We start from the raw sequence: 12,093 nt of genomic DNA on the forward strand, positions 1-12,093 counted from the left end.
TCAGCGGCTGCGCTCTATAAATAACTCCTTAAAACCACTTTGGTTCTGATGGAGTGGAGCCCATAAGAGGATTTTTTACTTGACAAATCTTTGGCCTGAACACCTGAGTCTCCTCTGACGATGTCCCACCATCAGGGGAAACATTTCAGCTCAGCTCCACTTTGTGACTCCGTCACACGCAGCGTAAACACCAACCGCTCAGCAAGCTCAGAATAAAATCTGCAGGTGTTTTTACTGTAAACTGTGAGCGTGTGGATGAGGTAAGCCTGGGCTTTGGTACCCGGGTAGCTGCTGAAGGACATCTGGCCGGTGTGGACGCGCGAATCGGAAACCCTGAAGTCCCAGTGTTTGTAGATCCGCATGGTGGCGGCGTAGCTGTACCAGCTGGAGTGACCCAGCAGCAGGTTTTCATAACCGGGCAGCACCTGAGCAACCAACAGAGAGCAGGACGACGTCACCAAGACCACGGACTAAAACACAACCAGTTTGATCAGCAGGTTTAGCTTGGTTTGACTTTAAAATTCATTTCTCATGTTTTTATACTTCTAAAACAACCAAGCCTGTCCAAACTTTTTGTATTTTTTTTTTTATTATAATTGCAAAAAATATTGTTTTGTTTTCCATTTTACCTGATCGACTGTGAACTAAACATGATCGCACTCACAGTTCTCTAACCAATCTATGAATTATTGTAGATTAACAATATAAAAATGTTATGAAGTTTTGCCAGATTAAAAGAAAACAATAAAACCTAAATGTTTGGGTTGATCACATTTTTCTACATTTTCTGTGTTTTTTTGTCTCACTCTTGCTTTATTTTGGAAAGTTTATTAAGAAGGAATGACAAAGTCTGCGTTTTATTACAGGTTACTGAATGTTAATGGCTGATTTTACTAATAAATCATATTTAAAAAAAAAACTTGTCCCATCTTAGATTTCTCGTTTGAAGATTTTAAATTGTTTACCTGTTTTTGAAAGGCTGCTCCCTAAACATTGTTTTTAAATCTGTATCCACTGCCTGAAACGCCACTAAATTTAACAAGCACAAAGAATAAAATTTAATTCTGATCAAGGGCCTTCTAAAACCCTAACCCACACTTTGGATGCTCCTGTACTTGTAACTTGTCAGTATATAAATAGAAATTGCTTTGATTTGATTAATAAAATCTTTAAACACACAACTGTTAACTTGTGTTTATATTTGTTATAGTTGTGTGTCCAACTGGAGTCTAGAGGGCCACATAAAAAGCTGTGGTGGGCCGGATTTGGCCCCGGGCCTTATGTTTAACACAAGTTCTTTAGAAGGAGGAAAGTAAAGAGAGAAGTGCAGACCAACGCTCCGCTGACCCGGTTTTCTCTCTGACCTTTTGCTCATAAAAAGCTGCTGAACGGTCCAAACCTTTATGAGGCCTGACCTTTATGAGGGCCGTGCAGAGGCCCATCCCGGGCCTCCTGAAGGCGGCCGAACCCGCCGAGGAGTTGGAGCGAGGCGTCAGAGCCGGGACCAGGTCCAGGAGGTCACCCACACCATTCAGGAACTGGAGCGCGAACAGCGGCAGGGCCTGGGCGAGAGGCACAGATTAATGAAGTGATAGTCTGACAGGCCGCCAGCACACACACACACACACACACACACACACACACACACACACACACCTCCCTGTGTCTGCTTTTGGCCCACTCTGCAGCTCCAGCGTGCAGCCCGTCCAGCTGGGCCAGGATCAGTCCCACATGCTTCCACAGGGGGTCGCTGTTCCTCCTCTGAGCCGCCTGCTCTCTGGCCCAGCGGTCCTGTTGGCTGCGGATCCAGCAGAAATAAATGCGTCACATTTATAATTCACTACGAATTTTCCAGGAAATATTTAGAAGTTTTTGATTTTGAAAAGTCAAATATTTTCCACTTTGTAACATTTTCAACTTGAGATTAATCTCAACATTTCAGAGTTTTTTTTTTGTTTTGTTTTTTTTTAGCACATATTTGACTTTTCAAAGCCAGACTTTGTTTTGGCTGAAATGTACTCCTCGTTTTCTTATTTTCTACATACAATTCATTCTAATTCCTTCCTTCCTTCTAATTCAGGTAAAGCACTTTGAATTGTCTTGTTGCTGAAAATGTGCTATATAAATAAAATTACCTTATCTTAAGATATCATAAATTATTGATCAATGATTGAAAGTAACCATACCTCATGAAGTTTTTTAAGGGGTTTAAAACTCGCTCATCCTTTACCAGCTGAGGAAACATGTTGGTGTAATGGCTGAACATCTGTCTGCAGGAAAAGGAAGAAAAACATCTGGTTGAAGTTTACCCATTACCAGTTCATCTCAGAGTTCACAATTGATTTTATTTGTTGTTTATTTAGAATATTTAAAATATTTATTAGCATTTTAAGCTTATTGATCTTTCAGAATGTGATCTGGCATTGTTATTATATTACTTGAAAATGGTGTCAAAACAACAATATTATCATTTATCACAATAACTTCTGGGATGATTTATCGTCCAGAAAATTGGCTGTGCCAGATCTGGACCCAAATAATACAATTCAAATGCTGAGATGGATGGAAACTTCAGAATTTAAATAGAAAAAAAAGAATTCTTTTATTTAGTCGACATTAGAAATAATGTTGGTAAACCTGGTGTAATGTCAGAAAAAACATCATATTGTTTGTATGATGAAACATCAGCTTTTATCTGTGTTCCAGCAACATTTTTATTTTTTGTGTGTGTCAGTTGGTGGCTCACCCAGCAGTCAGGTAGCCCTCCAGGTAACCAGCCAGGTAAAATGTGATTTCATCGTCCTGCGGCGCTCCTCCAAAGCCGGCCTGGATCTCCAGGACGCCCCATCCAGAGAGCAGCAGAGAGTCGTTGAAGAATCCGCAGGCGCCCCCGTCCCGCGCCATCACCCCCTCCTGCAGGGTCACGCTCTTCTGGGCAGCATCCCAGTTCACCGTGGCCTCTGGGAGATTTACCATTGTACCAGGATGGACAGGGTTACAGGGTTGAGGTTAGATAACACATTATGTAATATAATGTCATGGCACCATTTTAAGGAAAGATATAGCTTTTATTGATTTGATTTGTTTTTCTTACAGATATAAATATATACTTTTAATACTTTTGAAAGCTGGATTTGACATGGGTACATGTACATTACAATAAAAAAACCGATTCTCATTTCATTTATAGATAAGATATTGTTTTATGTGATTAAATAACAGCTGATGCAAAGTAATATTTCTAGTGATTACTATTCTTCTCTAAACACAATTTTTAATGTTAATGGCAAAACTATATGGACGTAGGAAAAAACCTTCCTGTTAACATCCAAAAATATTAAATAACTGTGTCTAACACAGTAGATATTTAATCAATCCAGTTTGTTATGCAACCATACATTAAGTGCACTACTCACGATAAGTTTGCACTTTGCTCATTTGTCTTCCAACTCCATCCAGCGATGCAGCCACAGAGCACAGCAGGACGCACAAACAGATGCTCGGTTTCCTCATCATATATGAAGAATATCAGACTCTGAACGGAGAGTAATACCGAAAATTAGTGCGGACAAGAATTCATGATGATAATCGGCAGATAAATACTTCCCAAATTATTAATTAAATGACCAAAAACAAGATGTTGAACTAAGGATAAAAAAAAAATGCGGCCACCCCAGATGGGACTCGAACCCACAATCCCTGGCTTAGGAGGCCAGTGCCTTATCCATTAGGCCACTGGGGCTACGTAAGAAAATCCCTCGGCTTGATGGTATCTATTTGTAGAATTGAATATAGGAGTTCAATTTTTCCAGAGATATGTTGTTCATTTATTTTTTATATACGATTTATTAGCAAAATAAAGAGGAACTTAACATTTGGATTATTTACGCTAGCGGTTTTGCTGTTTAGAGTCCTGTTAGGGTCCTGGGCGGTACCATTATCACGGGGGTTATTCGGATGTTAACCGAATAACCCCCGAGAGCGGGCTTATTATTTTATGTAGAACCTCTAATATATTGTTTATTGTAGACACATAAAAAACGATTAGTTGCTGAAATTTAAGTTAGGGGTAGAGTTGGGTCATATTAACGCAGATACGCTTATTTCAGAGTGATGGTAAGTTCCGCGCTTGCGCATTAGGATCTTTGTCTGGTGAGAAAATAATTTGATGTTAAGGCATTAAATTCATTTTCTCCATGGAGGTAAATATTGTAGGTAAAATTTAAAGTTCTATTAATCATTTTAGTGCTAAGGTTTATTGTCAGGAATTAGTGTTTCTCTCAGGACGTCTTTGTTGTTCACCTGCTGGAGTAACTTAGTGTCGTTAGCAACGACAAAAACAGGCTGTAGCAACGAGACTTCTGAGTTAAACTCACTGAACATCATCATCATTATCGGTGTACTGTCTCTTAGGACTTTAAAAAATCCCTGATGCCGCTGTTTGGAAATACATTCAGCCCGAAGAAGACTCCGCCTCGCAAATCTGCATCTCTGTCCAGCCTTCATACGGTACCATCCGAAAATATTTTTACTTTTCAGTCTTTTCATAATTTGTACCGCTATAACCACAAACTTCAGAGTATTTCATAGAGAATTTTGAGTTTACGCTGATATTCCAGAAAATACATCACCTTTATCACATAGAACCCAAATAAACTGCATAAGTTTGTGATTGTAATCACAGCTGGGTAGTAATTAGTTGTATTTATTAAATTACATTTACTTGAATAAGGTTTTTTATGTAGTACTAGGCGTAATTTTACCACGCTGTACTTTTAACTTTAGTAGTAATTGTATTATGAAGTATTTCTACTCTTACTTGAGGAACTTTTCTGGATTTTCTACCCACTGAATGAAAAACACACCTGCAGTTTTTAGTAAAATTTCAGAAGCTTTTATTGAAAGAAAGTGATTTGGAGAAAACTGCTTTGCTTAATTTTGTTATTTTTGTTGTATGAATTATTGTAATTTTAGTCATTAAAATACCAAAATTTGTACTTATTTTTATTTTTTGGCTCGTCTGATGATGTAATTTCTAAATATGAATTAATTGATAATTTGATCAGTTGCTCAGTACTTGAGTAGATTTTTTTACCAAATACTTTTTTACTCTTACTATGATCTTTTATTTTACTTGAGTAAAAATATGTTGAAGTATTTCTACTCTTACTTTAGTTACATTTTTGGAGACTGCTCTCCTCTGTTTGCAGTGCTTCATAATATTGTGCCAATAATGTGATTTAGTTTATTTTATCTGGAAACATATAAAGTTGTGCTGATAATTGTTTGTTTGGTTGTGTTTCAGTTGGATCGCTCAACAAGAGAAATTGAGCTGGGCCTGGAGTCGGGACCTCCTGCGATGAACTTAGGAGGCCAGAGCTGGAAATTTGAGGACGGACAGTGGATATCAGGTGAGGACGATTTTATTCAGACTTATTCTTCTGAATGGGCCGTTATCAGATGATTTGAATGTTTTTCTTCAACCAGAATCTGGTGGAAATACTTCTACTAAGGAGGTGCAGCGGCTTAAGAAACGAAATCAGCAGCTGGAGGAAGAAAACAACCTTCTAAAATCAAAGATTGAAGTTCTGATGGACATGGTGACGCCTAATTTTCTCTTCTCACTATGAGATAATAATAAATATGATATGAATTTCAAACCCCTATTAGTTGTTATCCAAAATCCCTCTGTAAAACATTTTATATTCTATTTTGCACTTTACTTTCCATGTTTTCTGGTTATGTTAATAAATTCATTAAAGTATTACATTCTGTAATTGAATTTCTTCTTTCAAGCTGACAGAAACTACAGTGGAGTACCACCTGATGGAGAAAGAAATCGAAGACATGAAAACTCAACACCGAAGAAAAAAATGACAATCCTGTCTAGTTAGATCTTTGGATTTCTTTGTTTTTTTAGAGTTTTTTTTACAGATATAAGGCAGTAAAATAAAACCATGAGTCAGTTTTCCTCACTATAAGACATTCAGCTTTTAACAGGATGTAAGTCAATTCAGCTATTTCCTGTTTTTGTCCCATTTTTAAAATATAAATGAAATATATTTATTTTGTCTGATTATTTCCACATACAGCCTATTTTTATAAACTGCATTCAAAAATAACTAGTTTTCTCCTAATTTTCTGTGTTGGTTTTCTTTATATTAATTCTAAATTTAAAAGATAAAACATTTTAATACGTCATCATTATTCTGTTTTGGTGCTTTTTGGTTGTTTTTTTCTTAGCTCTGGAGACAAAAGACAAATTAAAAATGTGTGTTTTTGTAAAATAAACTAAATCAAATTTTGTTGTAAGAATTAATAATAATAAACATAACTCCTTCATTATTTATTATAAATATCTAGAAGGCTCACTGCTACCTGTGCTAAAATATCACTGTTTCTTTTTTGTAGAATGCTGTTTGGATTTCAAAATAAAATTTATATTCAATATAAAATATAATTTAATCTGTGATCCTTTTTGTTTTGGTGCATATATATTTCACATATTGTTTTTTTGTTGTTGTTGTTCCCCACCAGGGGTCTTTTTGTGGCTCTAGTGTCCCTCATACAACAGTGGGCTGACAGGAAGGGGGGAAGACATGCGGCAAATGTCGTTGGGTCCGGGAATCGAGCCCACGACGGCCGCCTCGAGGGCTGGGGGCCTCCAGGCGTGGGGCGCGCTGCCCACTGCACCACCGGAGCACACCCCACATATTGTTTTTTTAATGCTCCAGATTGGGAATATCTGTGTCTCTGAATGTGTTCCTCTGTTGTTTAATCATGTGGATTAAACAACAGAGAGCGACACCACAGTCAGGTTAAAGTTTCCATCCATGTTGTGTGTGTTGTGTTGTGTGTATTGTGTTGTGTTGTGTTGTGTTGTGTTGTGTTGTGTTGTGTTGTGTTGTGTTGTGTGTGTTGTGTTGTGTTGTGTGTGTTGTGTTGTGTTGTGTTGTGTTGTGTTGTGTTGTGTTGTGTTGTGTGTATTGTGTTGTGTTGTGTTGTGTTGTGTTGTGTTGTGTTGTGTGTGTTGTGTTGTGTTGTGTTGTGTTGTGTTGTGTTGTGTGTGTTGTGTTGTGTTGTGTTGTGTTGTGTTGTGTTGTGTTGCGTGTGTTGTGTTGTGTTGTGTGTTTTCCTTCTGTTTGCTTTGACACATAACACTTTTTTGTGTGAGCGGAGGATTTCTCCCGATTTGATCTGACTCCACGTCATTATTTTTTTCATCATAATGATAGTCATAATGATAATATTATGCAAAGTGTAAGGAGTAGAAAGTACAAATATTTCTCTTAAAATGTGGGGAATTAAAGTGAAAAGTTGTCAGAAAGAGAGATACTTAAGAGAAGTACAGATACCTGAAAAATCAGTACAGTAAAGAAATACTTTAACATTTTTACTTTATAGCTCTGTTTAAATGACCCCACAATATTGATTGGATCACAGCCGAATCAATATTTCTCTGTAGTTTTTGTGAATGGGCTGCTGGAGGTGGTGGCTCTTAATCTGATTGGAGGATTCTCAGCTCAGTCTGTACAGCGATTGGGTTAGTCCTCATTTTTGCGCATGCGCCGATACCGTCGAGGAGACTGACAGCGCGAGAGACAAAGTAGTTACTCCTTAGCCTTTTAAATCTCAGTCTTTACGGTCTTCTGTTTGACTCCTTGGATGGTTCGTTGACCTTTTCTTCTTTGGAGTTTTTACCAGGAAACAATGCCGCGCGGTGGTGAGTATTTTCTTCTGTTCCGACTGCTAAAAGTTTCATAAAATCCGTTCAACTCGCACATGTTTAGCTGTTAGCATGCTAGGTGACTAACAGATCACAGGATATTATTTAAGATAAAATTATAATTTCTAATATGTGCCGATGAAGCCGACATAAAAAGATAAGATAGATGTTATATTTTACCTTTTTAAATTGTCCGTTTTATCTGTATAATTACTTTTAGCAAGAGTAAATTTAACCCTATTAGCTTACGTGAACATTTTAGGTTGATGACCCCGAGTGGACGAACGGTAGGATTGCATGATGAATCACAGATGTAATGCGAAGTTGTCTCAACATGTATTTAATCCAAACGACTTTAGGATCAATTATCTGTTTACAGTAGAGATGTTAGCAATGATCTGCAGCCCGCAACACAGTTTATGAAACTGCACACTCCAGTTTTATGAACTCTGTGTGAAACTGAGCTGATTTCAGCTCAAGGATAAATTAACTTTATAATTCTGATGAACATTTGTTTTGGTTTTAATTTATCAAGCGATTAGTTTATTGAAACAGGCCTAGTTAAACTCTTCAGTGAGTATTGTGGATGATGATGGCTGTTAGCAGGAAAAATCTTCTGTAGCAGTCAGTATTACAGTGAACTTGCAGAAGACTCTGACTAAAGACACTCACTTTTGTCATTTTATGTATGTTTTAAAATGTCCTTCACTGCAGATGAAGGTGCCTACAAATAAAATGTTTTATTATTATTAGACTTGTCGCAATAAATGAATTAATCACATGATAAATTAAAATGAGCTCAATAATATCCATTTGCATAATTTATCGTTTTCCACCAAAAACTGGATGATGAAAGTCGTCATTCTGGTCTCAACCAGCCTTTTTATGAAGGTCAGTTTTTGTTTACAGAGATTTAATAATTCATTTTATTTGTTGTTTCTGTTGTTTGTGTATTTTGTATATTTAAAATGTCTTCCAGTTCCAGTGTTAAATGTTCATTGTAATTTAAAGTTTATTGATCTTTGAGAATGTTTTCTTGCATTATTATTATACCATTACCATTATATTACTAAAAAATATTCTCAAAACTAGAATATTATCCTTTATTGTAATTACTTCTGGGATGATGTATCATATGTATCATATCACAGAAATATTTACTTTCATGACAAGAATAATAACAATAACAATTGATATTATTAACAAGCTCAGTGAACCTTTGGAATAAGCAAAGCTGTTAAGAGTTTTATGGAAGCAGAATTTAAGTTAATATATTAGATTAATCCAGGAGTCAGAGAAGAGAAAGTAAACAAAAATCATAATAGAAATGTTTGGATGTCAGATTTTCTGTGCTGAAGCTCAACTAGCATTTGTTCATATGGCGTTACTTCATACACAGTAACGACTTTCTCTAAATCCTGCAGGAAAAAAGGGCCACAAGGGCCGAGGGAAGCAGTTCAGCAACCCGGAGGAGATCGACCGACAGATGAGACTCCAGAGAGAGAAGGTGAGTGAAGGTCCTGCAGCAGAAAGAACCAGATTTCCTGTGAAGCTGGTCTGCAGCAGTGAGACGTCTGTGGTTTAACAGGAGGAGAGCGGCGGAGCGGAGAAGGAGAGTTCAGAGTCAGAGGAGGAGAGCAGCAGTGAAGACGAGTCTGAGGTGAGAACAGAGTGTCTAAACTTGGACTCACTTCACTTTATTTTGGTAAATTACCAACTTTACACACAGAAAAAAAAAACTAAATTCTGCTTTACAAACCAGGAAACGACTGAAGCCAAAGATAATACAATAACAAAAGATTTCTTCTGTCCAGTTACACATTTATATTTAAATATGTACATATATACAGACATACAAACTTACACAATATACACACACACACACACACACATGTATATGTATATATATATATATATATATATATATATATATATATATATATATATGTAGATGCAGATCTACATCTGCATGTAGATGCAAATGTAGATGCCCATCAGTCAAAGAGCCACAAATGGCTCCCGGGCCGCACTTTGGACACCCCTGCTTTAAACATTATGTCCAGTACTTCTACATATATAGTGTCGTTAAATTTTTAAGTTTTATTTTGAATAAGAAGTTTATTAGTAGTTTCACGATATCGTGCTGTAACCGTTTGTTTTCCACACCCAGTCCAGGAAGAGGAGCGGAGTGGAGGGCCTCATAGAAATCGAGAATCCAAACCGAGTTTCTCAGAAGAGCAAAAAGGTGACGGAGGTTGACGTGAGCGCGCCCAGAGAGCTGAGCCGCAGGGAGAGGTAGGCGCCGCGTTCCTGCTGCTGGAGTGGCTCTGCGGCGCCCCGCTGAGGCTTTCCCTTCTTCTGCTCCTCAGAGAGGAGATCGAGAAGCAGAAATCAGCAGAGCGCTACAGGAAGCTCCACCTGGAGGGGAAGACGGAGCAGGCCAGGGCCGACCTGGCGCGGCTGGCCATCATCAAGAAGCAGAGGGAGGAGGCCGCCAGGAAGAGAGGTGCAGCACTGCAGCCGCAGCTAATGCTACAAACATCAAACATTCACTAAAGGAATCCTGCTGTTGACTGCTAAGAAATAAAGGGAAAATGTTGATTTTCTTTTAAAAAAATATTATTAAATTATTTGATTCTCTTTAATATTTTTATAATATCGTATAAAAGCATTAAATTGGTTAAATAAAACCAGGGGCTCTTTTTGTGGCTCTAGTGTCCCTTATACAACAGCAGGCTGACAGGAAGGGGGGGGAAGACATGCGGCAAATGTCGTCGGGTCCGGGGATCGAGCCCGCGACGGCTGGGGGCCTCCAGGCGTGGGGCGCGCTGCCCTCTACGCCACCGGAGCACACCCCAAATTAATACATTTTTAAAACGTTTTCAAATAGTTTTAAATTAGAAATTGGGGATATTATTACTTCACTGATTCCAAGATTATTGTTGTTTTTCTTTGGTCACTTGCTGCTGCTGAAAATAAATGTCCTGCTTTCTACTAATATTATAGGTTTTGGTATTTTCTGTCAATTTTCTAATTGTCTGATTATTTTGGCTAAACTTAATTTTATTTTTGTTTTGTTGTTAATCAACCTTTGATGTTGTGAAGCTCTTTGATCAGCTGAGTAATAAATAAATCTGCTTTATAAATAAAGTTTGAAATGAAAAATCTCCAGAACGTTCCAGTTAATCGATTGCTAAAGTAATCGTAAAGTTTGCAGCCAAATTCAAAAACTTTTAAAAGTTAAAACTGTTAAAATCGGTGTGATGGCTTCCTGTCAGTAAACTCTGCTTCTTGTTTTGTTGCAGCTGAAGAGGCCCAAGCTAAGCGTTAGCGCCTGCTAAGCGTTAGCGCCTCACCTGGAGCGTCAAACATTTCGGTCTCAGGGGAACGGAGGAAGTGGACGGACGGCCAGCGTCTCCTGAATGTCCCTGTCCTCCGACCGGAGGGACGGGACTTCTGGGACAGCATGGACAGAAAAACGGGTGAAGCAACGCTGGAGGAGGACGGATGCAACATTTGGAGAAAAACCTGAGTGTTCCACAGCCTCTTCCTTATTTCTCACCAGGGTTTTTACGTCCAGAGCTGCTAAAAGTTTCATTCCTTTGGATTCACAAATATTTCCCTGTTGATCTAACTAAAGTTTTACAGTGAGGACTTTTATGCTCTTGTTTTCCAAGTCAAGCCGCTGATGCAGAGACAACAGGAAACTGTTAAAACAATAGTCTGCGGTTTGTTGTATTGCAGGTTTAGATGTCATAAAATAGGTTGCTATTTCATAAACAGTTACTATAAAATGTTGCTTTAAGTTTTTTTTTTTTTTTTGAATAAAACAAGAATATTCTGGTTTTGTTTCATGAGGATTTCCTTCATCTTTAAACTGATGTAAAAAAAACTTTGGGCTTCCTTTCAAAAGCCTCTGAAAAGTATGAGATGTTTGGTTTCTTTAGATATTTTTCACATAAGATGTCCTTCAATGTCCACGCACCCAGAAACAAGTTGGTTTGCAGTATAAAGTGCCTTATAAAAGTATTCACAACCCTTGAATTTTTTAGGACGTGAAGACCGTCAAATTACAATGAATAAATTACTTCTGAAATTATTTAAATCTCAGGAATTTCTTAAAACAGAAGAATTATAAATGTCTTACATTTAGAAAAAATAAAACATTTAAAATAAATTGTAACTGTCAACTTTATGAAACTCAGTGGGTGGGATTATGCCAACCTCTGCAGATAAACTGACCTCTGATTGGCTGTTTGTATATTGAGCTTGACGTCTGATTGGCTCCTTCTGTAGAAACTTTGACGTCTGATTGGCTGCTTCAGGCAGCAGGTTAAAATAACTTCTTCCGAGTTAGCTAGAACTCC

At 37.7% G+C, this 12,093-nt stretch overlaps 3 protein-coding genes and 1 non-coding gene across 7 annotated transcripts in view; 2 read left to right on the forward strand and 2 right to left on the reverse strand.

Annotated features, from left to right (window-relative positions):
• Nucleotides 1-3,555, reverse strand: part of plbd1b (phospholipase B domain containing 1b) — an 11,298-nt gene extending 7,743 nt beyond the window's left edge. Inside the window, exons 1-6 of the mRNA XM_044101751.1 lie at nucleotides 3,417-3,555; nucleotides 2,747-2,960; nucleotides 2,187-2,270; nucleotides 1,657-1,798; nucleotides 1,416-1,562; nucleotides 281-425 (exon numbers count right to left, since the gene is read on the reverse strand). Of these exons, the coding sequence (XP_043957686.1) occupies nucleotides 281-425; nucleotides 1,416-1,562; nucleotides 1,657-1,798; nucleotides 2,187-2,270; nucleotides 2,747-2,960; nucleotides 3,417-3,516 (832 nt within the window). The 5' untranslated portion in view covers nucleotides 3,517-3,555. The remainder of the gene's footprint in view (nucleotides 1-280; nucleotides 426-1,415; nucleotides 1,563-1,656; nucleotides 1,799-2,186; nucleotides 2,271-2,746; nucleotides 2,961-3,416) is intronic.
• A 114-nt stretch (nucleotides 3,556-3,669) lies between these two features.
• On the reverse strand, nucleotides 3,670-3,742 carry trnar-ccu. Its single transcript has one exon. It is a non-coding gene; the product is annotated as a tRNA-Arg (tRNA).
• Nucleotides 3,743-4,120: 378 nt separating this feature from the next.
• Nucleotides 4,121-6,461, forward strand: cby1 (chibby homolog 1 (Drosophila)). Of its 4 annotated transcripts, none has more exons than XM_044101758.1 (5): nucleotides 4,121-4,202; nucleotides 4,414-4,509; nucleotides 5,306-5,411; nucleotides 5,488-5,600; nucleotides 5,797-6,461. In XM_044101758.1, exons 1-5 carry the CDS (start codon nucleotides 4,197-4,199, stop codon nucleotides 5,875-5,877), a joined length of 402 nt encoding a protein of 133 aa, XP_043957693.1. In that variant the 5' UTR covers nucleotides 4,121-4,196; the 3' UTR covers nucleotides 5,878-6,461. The 4 variants fall into 4 exon arrangements, with proteins under 4 accessions (XP_043957693.1, XP_043957692.1, XP_043957695.1 ...); XM_044101757.1 differs by having other exon boundaries at nucleotides 4,127-4,211; XM_044101760.1 differs by having other exon boundaries at nucleotides 4,127-4,211; nucleotides 5,804-6,460.
• Nucleotides 6,462-7,531: 1,070 nt separating this feature from the next.
• Nucleotides 7,532-11,569, forward strand: pdap1a (pdgfa associated protein 1a). Its single transcript, XM_044101762.1, has 6 exons — nucleotides 7,532-7,723; nucleotides 9,151-9,233; nucleotides 9,315-9,386; nucleotides 9,897-10,021; nucleotides 10,096-10,232; nucleotides 11,032-11,569. The coding sequence occupies exons 1-6, from the start codon at nucleotides 7,711-7,713 to the stop codon at nucleotides 11,055-11,057; spliced, it is 456 nt and encodes a 151-aa protein (XP_043957697.1). The 5' UTR covers nucleotides 7,532-7,710; the 3' UTR covers nucleotides 11,058-11,569.
• The last annotated feature ends 524 nt before the right edge of the window (nucleotides 11,570-12,093 follow it).

This window comes from Gambusia affinis, linkage group LG20 (genome assembly GCF_019740435.1).
Source record: "Gambusia affinis linkage group LG20, SWU_Gaff_1.0, whole genome shotgun sequence".
Lineage (NCBI taxonomy): Eukaryota > Metazoa > Chordata > Actinopteri > Cyprinodontiformes > Poeciliidae > Gambusia > Gambusia affinis.